The sequence below is a fragment of the Ptychodera flava genome, chromosome 6 (assembly GCF_041260155.1).
Source record: "Ptychodera flava strain L36383 chromosome 6, AS_Pfla_20210202, whole genome shotgun sequence".
NCBI classification, from domain to species: Eukaryota; Metazoa; Hemichordata; class Enteropneusta; family Ptychoderidae; genus Ptychodera; species Ptychodera flava.
This window is the reverse complement of record NC_091933.1, coordinates 32,082,328-32,100,101: the sequence shown is the minus strand read 5'-3', so window position 1 is coordinate 32,100,101 and position 17,774 is coordinate 32,082,328. Positions and strand designations below refer to the sequence as shown.

At 35.7% G+C, this 17,774-nt stretch overlaps 1 protein-coding gene across 1 annotated transcript in view; it reads right to left on the bottom strand.

The window, feature by feature from the left end:
* Positions 1-1,694: 1,694 nt before the first annotated feature.
* LOC139134447 (voltage-dependent calcium channel subunit alpha-2/delta-2-like) overlaps positions 1,695-17,774 on the bottom strand; it is a 173,858-nt gene continuing 157,778 nt past the window's right edge. Inside the window, exons 20-37 of the mRNA XM_070701308.1 lie at positions 15,566-15,637; positions 14,864-14,950; positions 13,684-13,745; positions 13,307-13,374; positions 12,834-12,888; positions 10,942-11,045; positions 9,880-9,979; positions 9,371-9,436; positions 7,104-7,210; positions 6,586-6,731; positions 5,486-5,524; positions 4,915-4,986; positions 4,182-4,252; positions 3,465-3,549; positions 2,995-3,053; positions 2,375-2,433; positions 1,958-2,078; positions 1,695-1,818 (exon numbers count right to left, since the gene is read on the bottom strand). Of these exons, the coding sequence (XP_070557409.1) occupies positions 1,695-1,818; positions 1,958-2,078; positions 2,375-2,433; positions 2,995-3,053; positions 3,465-3,549; positions 4,182-4,252; positions 4,915-4,986; positions 5,486-5,524; positions 6,586-6,731; positions 7,104-7,210; positions 9,371-9,436; positions 9,880-9,979; positions 10,942-11,045; positions 12,834-12,888; positions 13,307-13,374; positions 13,684-13,745; positions 14,864-14,950; positions 15,566-15,637 (1,497 nt within the window). The remainder of the gene's footprint in view (positions 1,819-1,957; positions 2,079-2,374; positions 2,434-2,994; positions 3,054-3,464; positions 3,550-4,181; positions 4,253-4,914; positions 4,987-5,485; positions 5,525-6,585; positions 6,732-7,103; positions 7,211-9,370; positions 9,437-9,879; positions 9,980-10,941; positions 11,046-12,833; positions 12,889-13,306; positions 13,375-13,683; positions 13,746-14,863; positions 14,951-15,565; positions 15,638-17,774) is intronic.

Below are 17,774 nucleotides of genomic sequence, written 5' to 3'. Positions count from 1 at the left end.
ACTTGGAACAATGTTGCTGAATCAGATAATCCATGATTGAGATGGGTTTTTTTATGGTAACAAGACATGGTAGAAGAGATTAATGCTCAATTGATGGCCACGGAAGGATGTACATTCCCTCAATGGAATTGGAAAGAAATGGAAAGCCAATGAAGAGAATGTCCAGTTTCACTGGGAAGTGAGTGTTCCCTCGAAAATGGACAATTATGGAAAATGTGTGCAAGTAAAGTAAAAGTGAAACATTCGGTTGAAGATACACACACGTACATTGCACATGAAGATTTGTCTTCCAAGACAAAATCTTTCAATCTCTTGCCATAAAAAAATGTATATTTTGACCTTAGCAATAACCCTTCCTCATGTACAAAGACTACTTTGCAAAACCATGACATCGTATATCACTACAAAAAAATATGAATAGCAATTTTTTTCAGTGGCACTGCTAAGGATTCTAGGTGGGTGATGAACAGGCTTGAAGGGTGCATACAAAATGCTAGACTGCTCTGCATATCCGCATTGCTATGGAAACTACAACAATCTGACTCAGAACTGCAAATACTGATATTGATATACTAGCTGCTCCACCACAGTCTTCTGAACTTTCCTGAGAAATAAAAAATGAACGAAACATCAGAGGGTCAACATTTTAAGGGTAAAATTGCTATACAAGCTGTAAACTATGTGTATATGCATAAACTCTGACTGCTTTCTTCAGTTGAATACTGAAGAGATGTGTGAAATATGACAAATCTTGAGACGATGCAGGGTTCTTTAAAGAGGATACAAAATCTGAGTAATGCATCTACATGTATATGTACACTCTATAACAAAGTGTGTGACCTAGATCAGTGGTTAGATCAAGCATCATGCACATTTACATGTAGATTCATGCACATTTAGATCTCATTGCTAAATTTGAAGTTTGGAGATTTACCATGATAAAATTATGCATTTAAATTGTTGTAAGGTGGCATAAAATTTGAAGACAATGCGTTACTTACGTGTGGATGAAAAGCATAGCAATAGTCTGGTCTCCGTCTATACCTTGGGTTCTGTGAGGTTATACAGGGGTCAGGCCCTGAAAGTGAGGTCGTTGTCAAGGAGATACACTTTACATTTAAACACAGCAATTTAGTACCAGAATGAACCTAGATGAGTAATATTTATAAAGTCTTGATATAATGATTCTGTATGCCAGTGACTGACACATATGGCAAATGAATGTATGGACAAAAAGTGTTTCTTTATTTCACATCAAAATGAAGCTTTCGAGAGATGCTCACACAAAGACACTTCCAAGAACATGTGAAATAGGTTAAGTTCAAAACAGCTGAATTACAGGAAAATAATTGGTATCATTTTGATATTTGATGAAAAGACTTTGATATTGAGATTACTGATGGCTAAAGGGCAGATGGCACATTGCACTCAAAACGTCACATGTAGCAACTATAGTTAGTTTGAAGTGCAACTTCAACTACTTCTACGCTTATTTTCAACAGAATAAAACTTCTACGGGCAGGAAAGTTGATTCTTTGCAGAAATGTTTTAATAGATATACTGTACATGTAGCTATGTACATACATATGTAGTGTAAACTACCCCACTTACCGGTAGTAATTCAAATGTACGAAACTTGAAAAATTACTATGACCATAAAATATGTATAGGAATGATTCCACAATGACCTTGAATTATTTTGAAAGGATATCTCGTTCCGGTTCTTGGTCTACGATGATGTGTGGGCACTCTGGGCAGTCAGCCTCCACAACAACTAGCAGCATATTGGTGTGAGGAACTTTTCTGACACTCCACTCTCTGTGCAATGAAAAGCAATGGACTTATTAGTTAGCACAGCAATTCAATACTGCTAAACAAAATGAAATTTGATCACTACAGGTTCCTGGCATTTTCTATTTTCATTGCATTGGATTGTGACTGACAGAGGGTAGCTTACCTGGAACAATTGCTGGCGCAAATAAGTTCATTGTTGGGCTGCTCTATGTAAGAGCTCAAGTAAAACTGTTTTTCAAGCTTTATGCAGCTGACGTTTTCCTCGGTTTCTTCTTGGGCGGTAACTACAGCACACAGAAACAAAATGTCACAAATCATTCCTCAGGGTAATGCTTGTAGGAATAATTTTGCAATAAAAGTCATTATGTAAAATCAGATTTCTACAACCACAGATTTTATTTTATTAAATCATCTAGCAAAAGAATCCATTGACCTTTTTTTTTGAACACATGAAGGACTAAACACTTAAAGATGTCCGATAACATTGTTTTCCTCATAAAAATTGATAAATTCTAAAGATTTTCTGGGGGATCATTCTGCAAAAGTGTCCCTAAAAAATCATAACGTGTACTCAACTCACCTGTTGTGGACGACCACGGTGAAAACAATATGTTGTAAAGACTATACTGAAGAAATCCCCTGTGGCCAAAAATAGATATATTTACATAATAATGACGTGAAACATTACAGTAAAAAAAACTGTTGCTTTGATCAGAAAGTTTCTAAAATTATCACCTTTTAAGGTAGCAGGCACTTAGGAACTGAAAGATTGAAGATTTTTGCTCATACTTTCAACAAAGGAACTGTAAACCTTTCTCTATCTAAATCTTAAAATAAATCTTAAAATAAAAGTCGGGGTATTTTGAACTCAATAATCAACATAGAACAGAGGTACTCATAAAAAAAATTGTTCAATTGTAAAGTATCAAGATAACAATGAGACTCAAACTTGTGGGTACATACATATATATTATATGAAAGGAAGTTACATGAAATTCTTTTGTCAGAAAATAAACTTTCTCTGTGCATAGCACTGAATGAGAATGCTAAAACAAAGGCACAAGAAAGATAGAGAACAAAAAACATATCAATGTAGGAAAATGGCACAAAAATTTTAACAATTTTTTTCCATTAGAAACCTGGTAACTTTACTACAGTCTAAAGATTATTACAAGTTGACATGTATGCATGAATACAAACCATGTTGCTTTTGAAGCCCACCAGTTCAAGGTCAAAGCTTCTGGCAGAGAAAGTGAAGGCTGTTGGAGAGAGAATAAAAAATTCTTGAAAGATCTTTCAAGATGTGTCAATCTTTCACTGAGGAAAGCTAGAGTCAAGATTGTCACAAGAAATTTCATTTCAAAAATACACTTCAAAAAAGTTCAAAATTATACAATGATATACTGGTGTACATTAACCTAAAAATTGAAACTTTATTAGTTACATATACCATGTGGCATATCCAATAATATACATACACATATTTTTCACTTTATGATAAAATGCTGAGTACATGCAGTCAGTGTATAGGGCTAAATTATTTCAAAGATTGCAAAAATGGAACATTCCAACTTTCTCCTTCAAAAAACTTGCCATTTCTTTTGGTTTCAAGTTTTTTCGGACACATACAGAATTGAGAAAGAACTGGTGTAAGAAACGGACGGACTTACCACATTAATTGATCTAGCACCTGCAGCTGTTTCAGTATTCTCCTCTAGCTTCGGACAGGACGCCTGATAATCATAGGATTCAACCCTGTGATAAGGAAAACAAAGCAATATGCAACTCCCCTTGACTTGATCAGCTCTTCGAATGGTTTGCCAATCTGTTCATTACATGTAAATCTAATGATCATATTCCTATAATTTAATCTACATAGGAGGAGCAAATGTCCACTGTAGGTGAATAATTCAGCAATAAACAACACCCAGCGACGGTACACCACGAGATTTTGACCAATTCACTTCATATACTATGCACTCGTTGTCGCTCATACATACATGTATATATGTCGTGACCTGGGCAAAATCTCATGATATACCGTCGTTGGGTGTGCTTTATTGCTACTATATCATACAGTATATTGAAACTCTGTCATGGAACGTCAAAAAAAGATTTTGACTGCTGCCGAGAACTCGCGCGTGTGCCAGCTTTGGTATATTATGAATATACCACGATCATTTTCACATCTCGACCAATCAGGTTGCTGTATTTGCCCCATCAATATATTGGTATGATATAATTTTGGAGGTCTTCTTCTTGTCTAGATAAGAAGGTACATGTATTTCAGCTTGGGAGTTTGAATCTGATAGTAAAAAATGTTGACTGGATTTTTTATGAAGCTGCATTTCTGACAGATAGCAAAGAAACAATACTAGAGGACTCACTTTCCAAAGATGCTTTTATTGAGCATATCATTCATAATGTCCCCTTCTATTATCCCAAAGAATGATCCTATCTGTGAAGAGAAATACACAAAACAGCTGTTGGCAAGATTGGCATAATCACTGACTAACAAATCTTTGGTGTCTGATTTGCACAATTGATTTGCACAATCTCAAAGGAAGCTGATAATCGAGGCCCGGTGCAATCAATATTGGGTGCACACTGATTCATTAGAAAACTTGTTACCATCAGTAACACTGAATGACTAGTCAAGATTGTGAATCAATAGATGTCTCTCAAATTTTCCTCTGTATTTCAAATAAAATGTTTTGCCATTTATAAACAAACTGCAAAAACTTTGACTTCTGACTGTCAAAATAACAGTAAGCCACAGTCACTATCAACAAGACGGTGGTTCCAATTCTGTCCAGATTTGCAATAATAGATAATAGAATCCTAATGCATTTCACTTACTCGTGGTAGCGTACAAACATAATGGCCACATTCAATGTTGGAAAATTTATTTGCCAGAGTGAGGTAGGAAGGCGTTTTTATAAATTTGTGATTTAGTGATGGCTAATCAGTCAGGACCGTTATTATGCAAATGTTGAAACACATACAGACATGGTAACAGACATTAAAGAGTATCTTTGCAACCTTTTAAACACGGAAGCCTTTATGCAAGTATTCAGTTTTATTACAGCTTTGTACAGAAAACCCAATAGAAGTACTCACATATTGTTCATGTTCCTCTTGGTCACTAGCTACTAGGAAGCCGCCATTGTCAAGTAGATAACAGTTCAAATCCTGTCCAGATTAAGAGCAGTTGACAGAAGTCGGAAAAGTTACCAATCAACACACTCCATATAAAAGAGTATAGTATGGACAACTTGACATAGCATTCGCTGTGCCAATCATTTGATCTCACAGTGATGTGATTAAGTTATACAGTACTGTTAACCATTCAGCGCATCGTACAAACACAATGGAAACATTCATACATAAATACATTATGTCTTTCATATAAACATTGGTAACCCTTCATGAATTATAACTATTGTTGACTTTCAATGTAATTTCTTTGACTAATAAAGATGGTGATTGTTAATCAAGTTGGCACCAAAAGTCCAAATCGTTTTCTGACCAAAATCCAATGACTATAGATAGATGTATGACTGTGTCAATGTATGGATATGAAAGCAGTGAAATACAAGCAGCTCTTTCAAATACTAATTTATTCCAGGTGAAAATCTTGCAAAAGCACCCTACACAGTCGAGTGGAAAAGTAAATATTAATTCAACTTGCCTCATCTTCACAACTTCGAGAACAAGTCCCACCAAAGCACTAATTGTAGAGAGGACATGATATCGTGTCAATGACACTATTACCCCAGAAAAAAGGGCTAACGCTTGACTACAATCCTCAAAATAGAAATCCAATATATAATGTTTGATAAAGAACGCAGGAAAATCTGTTCAATATTCTGCTCAATGTCTCTTTGTTGTGAAAGCATGCTTTATTCATGGCTGAATGAATGGCTAGAGGCTGTTTTCGCAAATTAAAATTGACATTTCGGTTCAGCATTCCGCCATTATTGCAGATATTGCAGTCGCATTTGCAGTGTTGCTGGGCAAACACTGAAACCGGCCCACTCTCGCAGAAATTGAAATCCAATATCTGGAGAGTGTTTAAATTTTACGGAATCGAAACCGGAGTCAGCTATAACATTCATTAGATGCTTTTGACCGGGAGAAAAACATTTTGACTTTTAATGTATTGTTCATCAGAACAGATATATTTCAAACTTGCTGAATGCTTTGACTAAGTAAATGCATGCAATACATACATCTTCTCTAACGTTATTTAAAAGCAACTGACTTGTGACAACGTGAAATTTTAACAGAAATCCTGCTTACATTCCCATGATGCAATGGATACTATGTGCTTTTCTCATTGTTAAAAAACGAGCTGCGAAAAACTGATCATCATCTCCTCATCATTATACAGTATAGCTCTTTGTATATATATTATTCATTACCTTAGTTTGTAAAATCATACACAACCTTATTTGTTTTCCTTTACTTTGTTATGAAATCAATCACACGGTTCATTTAAACTAGATAATTAAGCAGTACTACTCGTAAATGATAATTATTTTAATGTTTTATCTTTGGTTTTATCAATAATATTCATAGAAGTCTACTGGCTCTCTTAGTGGATGGGCTAAATTTTTGTAGGTTATTAGCCAGCAGGTACATGTATTCCAGACAAAAGGATAGTTTTCAGTTAGACACAAGCACAAATGAGACACTTGCAAAACTTTTACTGCTTTCCATAATAGGGATAATACAATGATAATATTTGAGGAGTTGTACATGAAACGATAGCTTCTGTGTTGGACTGACCTGTGTTGTAATGCCAAGCCACTCGGCATTGAATGATTCCCTTTGAAAGAATGCAGCCAGCACTGCCGGCTTCACTTCTTTCTCCAGTGTGATGGATTTGCTGGCCCTCATCAAAGTGGTGCAGTTGTAATTCCTACGGAATTTTGCTGAAAAATAAAACCCAAGACATTAAAAGAGTTCAGATACTAATCACATGCTAAACCTTGGTACATGTATGAAACCCAGAGACTAAACATACATGCATACATTGTGAACCTGATGGTTACTGGACCAATCTTCTACGGGTAAGTAATCTATGCATAAAGGTCTGCACCATGTAAAGAAAAAACATACATGTATCCTACACACACAATTCTGTTGAATTGTAACATGCCTAGGTATGATGCCAATTTTTTGCACTCTTACAGTTCTTGTTTCAGAATATACAAATATAATCTCTTTAACTTATACATATCAATGCACATCAAAAGTTTCAGTTTTCCCCAAGAGATTTTCATTTAAAAGTTAATTCATCTTACCATTATTACATGATGTAGAGATGAGATACTCTTTTTCATACAACGATCTTTCATAATATTCCTGCTCCCACGGATCTGTCAGAGTCTCGCTGGCACTTTCTGTAGATCTGAATGAATGAACAATAAATTATATACATATCCAACTGTAAATAATTAAGGTGGAGCTGCACCTTGCCAACATTTTTGTTCAAAGGAAAATTTCTCATCTAAGATGACAAGGAAACCCCCCATACTATATATTTTCAATAGTTCAATGGTAATAGTTTACTCAGAGGATGAAGGGGTGCATATTTGGGATAAAAATCTTCAATTTTGGTGTTAATAATAAAAATTAATGTAAGTCAAAAACTTGATACCATTTTCTGAAATGTAATATTTCACTTGAAACAAGAGTATGTGTAGTAAACAAGAATATTTTATTTTGCATTATCTATCCTCATTCTAATATGGCAAGGGTGAAAGGACTGACACTCAAAAAACAAGTCATCGTTGATGACACAGTCCCCACTTGTTAATGGGTACTTTGCTTACAGGTCCTCAGAGAGGATAGAGTCCTCTTCATTAGGTCTGTGATAAAAATACTTTTGAATAAATTCGCTTGATACATGTCTGAGTTGTAGTTCAGAACATGAAAAAATCGTAATAAAATGGCCACATGTCGGCCATATTGGATCGTATCACAAAACAAATCAATGTGTATATGTATGACATAGGTCAATGTCCTCGTACAAAGTTTGAATAAAATCCGTTGTGATGTGCCTGAGTTATGGCTCTGTACATGAAAAAATCGTTACAAAATGGCCGCACGGCAGCCATATTAGATCGTATCACATGAAAAATTGACATGCATATCTATGACATTGGTCAATGTCCTTGTACCAACTTTGAATAAAATCAGTTGAAACATGCCTGAGTAATGGCTCTGTACATGAAAAAATCGTAATAAAATGGCCGCCTGGCGGCCATATTGAATCGTATCACGAAATGAATCAACGTGAATATGTATGACATAGGTCAATGTCCTTGTACAAAGTTTGAATAAAATCGGTTGAGATATGCCTGAATTATGGCTCTGTACATGAAAAAATCATAACAAAATGGCCGCCTGGCGGCCATATTGGATCGTATCACAAAACAAATTGATGTGCATATCTATGACATTGGTCAATGTCCTTGTACCAGCTTTGAATAAAATCGGTTGAAACATGTCTGAGTTATGGCTCTGTACATGAAAAAATCGTAATAAAATGGCCACCTGGCGGCCATATTGGATCGTATCAAAAAACAAATTGACGTGCATCTGTATGACATATGAAGTAATCCTTGTACCAAGTTTGAATGAAATCGCTCCAGGCATCTCTGAGATATCTGCGTGAACGGACGGACGCACGCACACACACACGCACGCACGCACGCACGCACGCACGGACGCACGCACGGACATGACCAAACCTATAAGTCCCCCCGGACGGTGTCCGTGGGGACTAAAAAGATGAAAAGCATGATTAGCAATATTAAAATGCCTCTTATTTAAAATGTAAGAAATTTATTGCCAAACAAGATTGTTCTTTTGTTATATAGCATTTAAAGAACATAGTGTGAAAATTTCAGACAATTTGACCCAGCAAGAGTGGAGTTAAATTTTTTGGAAATCTTGAAATTAGGAGAAAAGAGAAGCCAGGAGATCGGGTGATTTGCATACATTTGCATCAATTAACACTTCTTTATCACACCACTTATGACTGCTTTACAAGCTAAAAGGTGAACCAAACCAATATTTTAATCCTGGGTTAACAATTTGATTAAATCTGAATGAATATTTGCAAAAAGTGATTTTGAGGAAAATATGCTGTGTTGGGTACAGTGCCCCCTTAAGCACAGCCTGTTACCATAGACTGTGGACTGCCCGTGCACAACTGTATGCACATGCAACTCTCAAGTCAGTGTCCTCGTCAAATTGTTTTTACAAAAGAATTTTGCAATTTTCTTCTTTTGCCTCGAGCGCAAAAGATTATTACGACCACTTACGTCAGATTTTAATTGGAATGTTAAATCTAAAGGCCTTATTGCTGAAAAAGTTACAATGAAGTTGTCAGATGAATAGAACGTTGAAATGGAAAAGAAGTGCTATATATAAAATAATCAATTTTCTCTGACAGCATTATTGTACATTTGAATGTACAATGTTGTAGTGGGTCTATCGAATGATCCTGGACTGTTAAAGTGCTGATCAAGTATAGATTTTTTTTTCTTGACTAGTTACTCACTCAGTGGCAGGGAATATTCTTGTCAGGCCCCCAACTGTTCCTACAAGTAAGAGTTCAAAATCTAACCTGCAAAATATAAAAGAGACATTTTTTGTGTTACGCTATACCTGAATGATCAAACAAGCCATGATAATACAGATGGATAATATTTGCCAGATGCCAGGCAAGGAAATTGGGCTCCTTCCAGCAAGACACCAGTTAAGGAGATATAAATATTTTGGAAGCTGGCACAATTCTTTTCACTGTTGCTATTGAGCATTTCATGATATAGATGGAGAAACATACCCCTTAGGATACTGTTTTAATTGTAAACCCCCTAGGATACTGTTTTGATTGTAACACAAAATGGCAGTACCATTCTTTAGTCCAGCTGGACATTTTGCTTTCATTTTCACTTGTAAATGCCTACATTACAGCATGCATATCTTTGATCAAAGGTGACAAAATCTGTTCTAATCATGCTGGCATGATATCACAAACAAAATTGAAAAGCAATTCTTGGTACGCACACATTATTACTGTCATGGATCTTGCTGCTCCACACATCATCTTCCAAATCTGCCGTCGCTTGCAAATCAAACTGAAGTCTCTTCAACATTTCTTCATCACCTTGGGAAGATTAGTAAGATAATTTCAGGAAATGAACCGGGCAGTTATGAGCAGTAATTAATTAGGCATACTTACAGTAGTTTATGTGCAAGTGAAGACATCACTTGTCTTTAATGTATAGAATATGAGACAATTTCCTACAGGTTGGAGACTAAAGATTAATGTTGAAGGACATTGCAGGGTATGTCTACTACATGTATGATCTTAAAAGTTTTACATATATTTTAGCTCCAGGAAACTTTCAACTTTTTCCTATTCAATACCAAAATTAAAGATGATCCTGCAAATTTTTGTCGAGAGAATCAATTAACTAAAATTTACTGATATTTGTGACTCAAAATGGGTGTCATTCTGTGTGTCAGCTCTATGGAGAAGAAAAAAATAAACTTTTGCGAAGCCAGAGAGAGGAAACTTTGTGTTGTGTTGCAGGTTTGAAAAATGTGTACTACACAGAATACAAGAAGGGAAGTGTAGAATATTGCAAGTTGAAAAATATATCTTGAAAGTGCACTCAATCGCCAACAATAACATAAAGGAATCATGCATACTACTGTAGACTGCATGTCTGAGTTTCACATTATTTGTTCCTGTGATATGACATGACATATTTTACAATCATGTTTTATACTGTTCCATTTTTTAAGGATATTTTCCCATCTCTGACATTCATGATTATTCCTCTTAAATGTTTCTTTAAAATAAATGCATTACCCATTTAAAAACTATATACAACATACCGGCACTCAATACATGTATCTAGACAGTACACTATACAGGTAAATACACAATCACTTTGACCACCCTACATGTTCACCAATTCTTTATTTCTGTCACACAAAGACAAGTTGTACTTGGCACATTCTCAGTGCAATGAAAAACACAGATTCCACACTGTGTATCACAATAACAACATACAATGACTACTCCGTAACATACAACATTTTTAGAACTCCTATACTTACATCCTTCTGGTACAGGTGCTCCAGGAGTGGCCAGGAAATCTTTCACGGTCTCTATTATTTCATCTTCTTCAGTGCCATTTTTATAGAGGCCACCACAGAATTGCCTTTGGACAGGATAAACACGCATGGAGTTACAGGATTTGTGATTTGATGTGCATGCTTCTCACTGCTGAATTCATTCAGTCTCACATTTGACAACATCTTCTACTAGGGACATAAAACTGCAGTTATAGTAAAGGTGTTCTAGTCATTGTTACACTCAATAAATCCTAACTTGAACTTCCGACTTCTAAGCTCCTTTGAACTGTAAACAGGTAGGGGCAGGGATGGCCTAAAAGAACATTTAGACAGGCGACGTGCTGACCATTAACGTTTATTTATGGGCAAGGGCGAGAGGAAAGCCAAAAATTAACAGGCAAGGCTTGCCGAGCCCGTTAATTTGGCTTTCCTCGAGCCCGCGCCAATAAAGAAACATTAATGGTCAGGGGGGAGTCTCTTATTTCCATTATATTATCAACGAACCCAAGAAAACCGTCAAAAGTTGCGAAAATTTCCCAAGCGAACATCAACTGGGCCCCGGAAATGAGCAATACTCGATGCAGTGTCACGCGCGCTGTAAAAATTTGGCAAATCCGGAGATGTTTTCAGAAAAAAAGTATCTCAACTTAGCCCACACGTGTTCAATTTTATTTTGCGATTGATTATGATTTACGTTTCAGCTGTAAAGTTACAATACTTTGAGTTGTTGATCTTATTATTCATATTCACAGGCATGTAAACTAACCATTACTGTGTATTTGTGGTCAGTCACGTGGTTCAGCTCGACCAATCAAAATGCGACGGGCAGGGAATGGTAATATATTTCCTGTTAATATGTCCTCAATCACCATTGAAAACGATGGGTTTGGGCCAAACCATGGTGGTGAAACCACAAAAGCCACCAAATATTGGCATAACTCTATTGCTTTCCGTGGAAATATTGGACTGCTCATTCAAATACATCCCACATCAGACCACATGATCCTTTAAGAGTTCTTTGTGAAAATGGAGTTTTACAAGTTTCTTGTGATAATGTTCAATATATATTGTGAAGGCATTCTCACAGTAAGACAGCGAAAATTTTGAGCATAGCAGTAAATGTACTGTATGGTACACACAAATAAAGTGGAATCTGTGTTTTATCACAGATGTGTTTTGTGATTACACCTAGCTATCTGCCTTCCTTACATCTTCACTGTCATCCCCTTAGCCAATCGGCTCTTCTACCCATGACTGTTATCAATCCTCCTTCCCAGCCAATCAGCCACGTTTGCACACGACACTACATAATCAAGCCTTTGTCTCATCGCTCCCATTCATTCATTCATTCATTCATTCAGCCGCTGGGTTCATGCCATACCAGCTCAGCCTATCCCACCACCATCCCCTGTCTCCTCCTCTCTTTTTCCCTTTCTTTCAGGTGTCCGGGCTTTGGATTCCATCCTGACCCCCATTTCTCGGGAATTCCACTCCTTTCCCACATTGCGGCCTCTCAGGATGGATTCATCATCAAGGTCATTCAGACCTTGACCCCAAGGTCACCTACATTGTATGCCGTTGCTAGGTTGCTTGACTGAATGGGCCCTCTCCCATATATTTTGCTCATATTTTATTGTAGGTTAGTTTGCTACTTCTATTTTGACTTTTTTGTATTGTAAGTTTTGATAGTATTTAGTTTGAGATCTGCGAGGGCACTATAGTTCTATGCCCTTTACTGCTTTATATTTGCCGTTCCATCTTGTGCTTTATTCTATACTTTGTTGGCGTTTACATTCTCCTTTTGCAATAAACCCTCCTGTCTTTCCTCAACTTAGCGGTGGTGTGTTCACAAACAAAGTTTTATAGTTTCTTACCATGGTGCAATCAGAATCCTGGAGTTTTCTGGATTTAGAAGACTACTCGACCGTTCTATGGTAGAAAGCATAAATTTCAAAAATTTGCATGTTTTCCTATCTTGGGATCAACTTTTTTTATATGATGAGAGAGCTGTTGCTGTCTTTTTAGAACATTCCATGTACATGTCTTTCATTAAGCCATAGATATTAAATATATTTCAAATCTAAACTAAAATATTGATCATATGCTGGTAAAGTTATCATTTTATACAACTGTCATGAACTTGAACTTATGGCCAAATTTCTAAGTGGCCTAGTCTGCAACTCCTTGTTCTGAATATCTTCACTTTGGAATATGCACAAATTAAATATTAGGAATCAGTCTACGTTATGATTTCAAAACATTTTGAAGTGAATAAGAAATTAATGGTACAGTCATGATGATAAAAATACTTCAAATTACATTTCTATAAAAAAGTATACGAACTTACCATCTTCAAAGTTTGATTTGTGAATCTGCATGTAATGAAGATTAAAACTTGGCAAAGCAATAGCCATACTGTAGGAAGAAGAAAGAAAATGAATTAAATTGACCGAATCCTTAACTTCAACTTTAACATTTCAATGTTTAAATGAGCACTGTTCATGCAAACAACCGAATTGTACATTTTTTGACTTTTGGTAACCTTTGTCTATCAGTCAGTTATGAAGATGGAAGTCTTTTTCTGGAAATATGCAATATAACTGAGGATGGTAGGTCTTTGCAAATGAGGATCATTTAGTGTCAAAATGAAGACTAATGGAGTTACAGAGAGAAACTACAAAGATCTCCAAAATCTCTGCATAGACAACCAAATTAAACACTCACCTGAAGGATGTATTCTCGATGAATTTATAACAATATGTCATGTTAACCATATACACATAGCGCTGAAAGTGAGAGAGTTTAAACAAGCCAGTAAACTTGCCAAATGCTGCAAGCTGTTTGCTTTTGGTGCTAATATTCTCAACCATTTGAGATCGATTAAAATACTAAAAGAACTGCAAAAATCTTGAATGAATATCCCACTCAGCATTTAATCAATAAATAGTGAAAACATAAAACGTAAACAAAAAACCCAGGATGACCAGGTCAAAGTTGAAAAATAGGGCAATGGCTACATGTCTACTCCAACAAACTTATTTCTTTAACATACAATGCAGTTGTTTGAATAAAATGTTTTGATTTCATATACATATATATGTATCACTTGTCAGAAGTGAGTGAAAGCCCATTCTAAATTTGATAGCAAAGTCCCACTGCACTTTCATACTGTGTGCCCTCATCCTGCATGTTGTATAGCAGCCTTGCCTACAAGCTCTGCTGAAAATTTGCCATAATGTAATAATGAAAACTTTTAGAGGTAAGTTCGGTAACTCCAGGGAAGGACCCTAGGGTCTACATTCAAATCCTCATAACGCAGAGATTTGGGCTTGTAAATAAATAAAATTGAATGTTTGGGAAAAAAATGATCTTTGATGTCATCAATGATCTCAGGCAAATACAGCCATAAAAACAGGTCCAATGAGCAGTATCATTCAAGGTAAAACAAGAATTTTCTAGGTCCAAGGAGTAAACAGAAATGACAATACCATGAACCATTATTTAACCCCTTTTCCTGTGAGACAGTATCACTTCCCCATCAGCCAACTCAGTGAAAAGCAGTTTTTAGCCAAAACCATACATATTTCCATCCATTTGGCCTGGTCTGTTCGAAAAAGCTTCAATCATGTTTACAGTATCTGTGATTTAAGGGGCCTTCAAATGTTCAATTTTTTGTTAAAGTGCACCAAATGGGACATATTATGCTTCACTAGCTGTAACGAACTTGACTTAATGGTGAAATATGGACTTGGCAGGAAAAGAGTTAATGGTTGTAACATGACCTGGATATTGCTCATCCCTGTTCAATAACTAATTTAGCTTCATGGAATGACTTTGCAATGAGGTAACAAATTCTGATTGGAGAGCTTTAAACAGACAACATAATTGAAAAAAATGTACTAACCTCCTTAACACCGACTCCAAACCCATTGCGTTGAGGAGTTTCAATTTCAATGCAGCCAAATTTTTTATCAATCATGTCCTTACGTAGCTGAGATTAAAAACAAAAATGTTTTCTTTTAATACAGATGAAAACAAACCTTGCATGGCTAAGAAGTCAGTCTGGTTCAGGACAATACTATATGAGACAACATTCAAGCTCAAATTTACCCATGGGTTTGCGTATTCAGCTGTATGAAGGCAACAAATTTCTTTATGCTCAACACTGTGGTCTTCAGTTTTCGTATTAAAATGAGTAGACCTCTGGACTGTGCGTCCACTTTTTCAATAATAGCAGCAATTTCACTTGTTTTTAGTAAAAAGCTAGTTGAGAGAGACTGATCAAACTTATCATGATGCCCACAGTGGCCAACTTCATATGGCATGAGAAGATATTGAGAAACTACAGGCTAAATTTAAGATAGCACTGGAATTCACTTTACATACAACAAAATCTCAGTCAAAAATTCAGTGAGAGAATATGTAAAACTTACATCTGAGTCACTTAATTTTGAATTTTTTTACAAAAATGATGCATATAAAATGATATGTCACATTTTTTTGTCCTTTGGCCTGATCTGACCTTACTAAACTCAACTTAAACACATTAACAAATTGTCTGAAATGATTGGACTACAATGACGGGTCAAAGGGCAAAACTTCTCACCTCATACTTTTTTGGAGCATGTAGTTCAACTTCAAGAAAATCAACATTGGGCGGTTCAATCAGGTAGCCAAGCTGTATGAGAACAACACATAAATAAGTATTTGTAACGTGGAACATGACGCAGTAACAGCAGACCTGAGAGTTGGTTCTGTTTTTTACATCAAATCTCAGAGAAAATTATAAACTAGAAAATGCTGTCAGATCATTGTGATCTTTTGAACTTTGACCACTCGGTTTTAACATCTGTTGTTCGTAAACTGGCTGTTTGTATGTCACGCTTGGTAAAATTCACTCTGATTTAAAGGTGTTGTTTTTGCTGATTGGCTAATGGTATAAAGAACATAACCCTGTCTGTATTTGCATCACGAAAACATGCAAAGCCCAGAAAGACCAGCACAATCTGACTTACTCCATATTGAAGAAAAATAAAAGAGACTGAAAAATTACTGAGAAGATGCCAAGAGAAGAGAGTTTGGACATACAGCTATCGCTTCTCCCTGAACTGTCGGAAAATCAATTTAATCAAATAATTTCTTGACACTTTTTTCAAATATCACTGAACTTTTCAATTTTCAAAATGCCATTTTGTTTATTTGTTTGGCTTGAGAGCTTGGATAAACTTACAGGTATCAAAGAAAAGCAATTCTTGATATGGGTTTTGTGGAGCTTACGTGAATATCTGATATGCTATATTTTCATTCTTTGCCTATCTCTCTTTCAGCATTTCCTCTATGGCATGAAAGATTTTTAAATTTTGGTTATAGAGCTAGGATTGGTATTGCAACAAAAGAAGCCAAAAACACAGCAATTTAACCAGACAAGATGGGGCACAGTGTCAAAAAAATAAGCTACAGAATTTGTCAATCAATCATAAATTTACATTATGACACTTTTTAAAATAGCAACTTTTTCTTTTGCGCAATTGTAAAGAAAAAATTGAACAAAAACCAAGCATACAAGATTGAGTTTTTATTTTTGTTCTCTTTAAATCTCCATTGAAATAGAGGATTATAGAAACAAAGATGCATTGCCTTGAAAAAATCATTAAATGTGGTATTACTTAAATATACAAAATGAAAATTTGAAAATTAACCAAAGAAAGATCTACATATACAAAATATGAGGTATTGCTAAATCATAGGATGTGCAAGAAGTAAACATCAAGAAAAATTCAAGAGTTTTCATCAAAAAAATATGTAGTAAAAAAGTTATCTTACAAGTACAAAAAATGTGTATAATCAAAATTTAAAGAAATGTAAAGTAAGAATACATGTATCGAAAATAATTGAAGAAAGTCTATAAACATGAATGACTTCATGAAAATGTACGATTTGAACCAAAAATGAAAAAAAAATAATAGCAGGACTATCTTGTTCATCAAAAATACCATTACCATCGAAACTCTTAATGAAAAAAATTTATTACAAAATTCTGAAAAATGTATCATGTTGTGATAGAAAGTTATGAATACAAAATTATGCAAAACGAAAAACACAAAAGTAATGTATGTCCTGTTGTGAAATGTTGACCACATACAGTTTACATGTAGGAACAGAAAATGGTATGATAGATGTTTTGGAGACGAAGGACGGTCATGGACATGGGGGTGGTGCACAGAAAGTTGTGAACATCAAAAGCACAAAAGCACGGCCAAGGAAGAAAGACTGAGTGAAAATGACAAGGATTACCATACAACTTAATGTTGCAGGATCATTACTTTGTTTTACTTTTAAGTTGTTGTTTTAACATCCCATAATATAGCTACACAAAACCTGGCATTGAGGGCAACTTTAACTTCCCAGCAATATACACCTAAGATTTAATTCAAAGCAAAAATATCATATAACTCTTTGGTGGTGTCGTGATTTTACCCATCAGTTTTTTATTTCAGTCTGTGAAGACGACGTGACAATCCCACGAATCAGTGGGACATGATCATGCCATACGGTACGTGTACCTCAACATACAGAGCACCCAAAGTCTCTAAAAATGGACATGCACTTATTCAAAAGAATCCACGGAATTTGGGATTTCTTTGGGAAAACAACCGCCATGTCACAATCGCAACTAGGTCTGGCACATTACAATCCTGATGCAACAGGACTTCATTAACAGTGTTTCCATCACGGAATTAATCCGCCAAATGAGAACAAAAGCGAAAATGCAATAAAGTCTCAGCTCTATGTCATACAAAATGGCTATTGCTCCA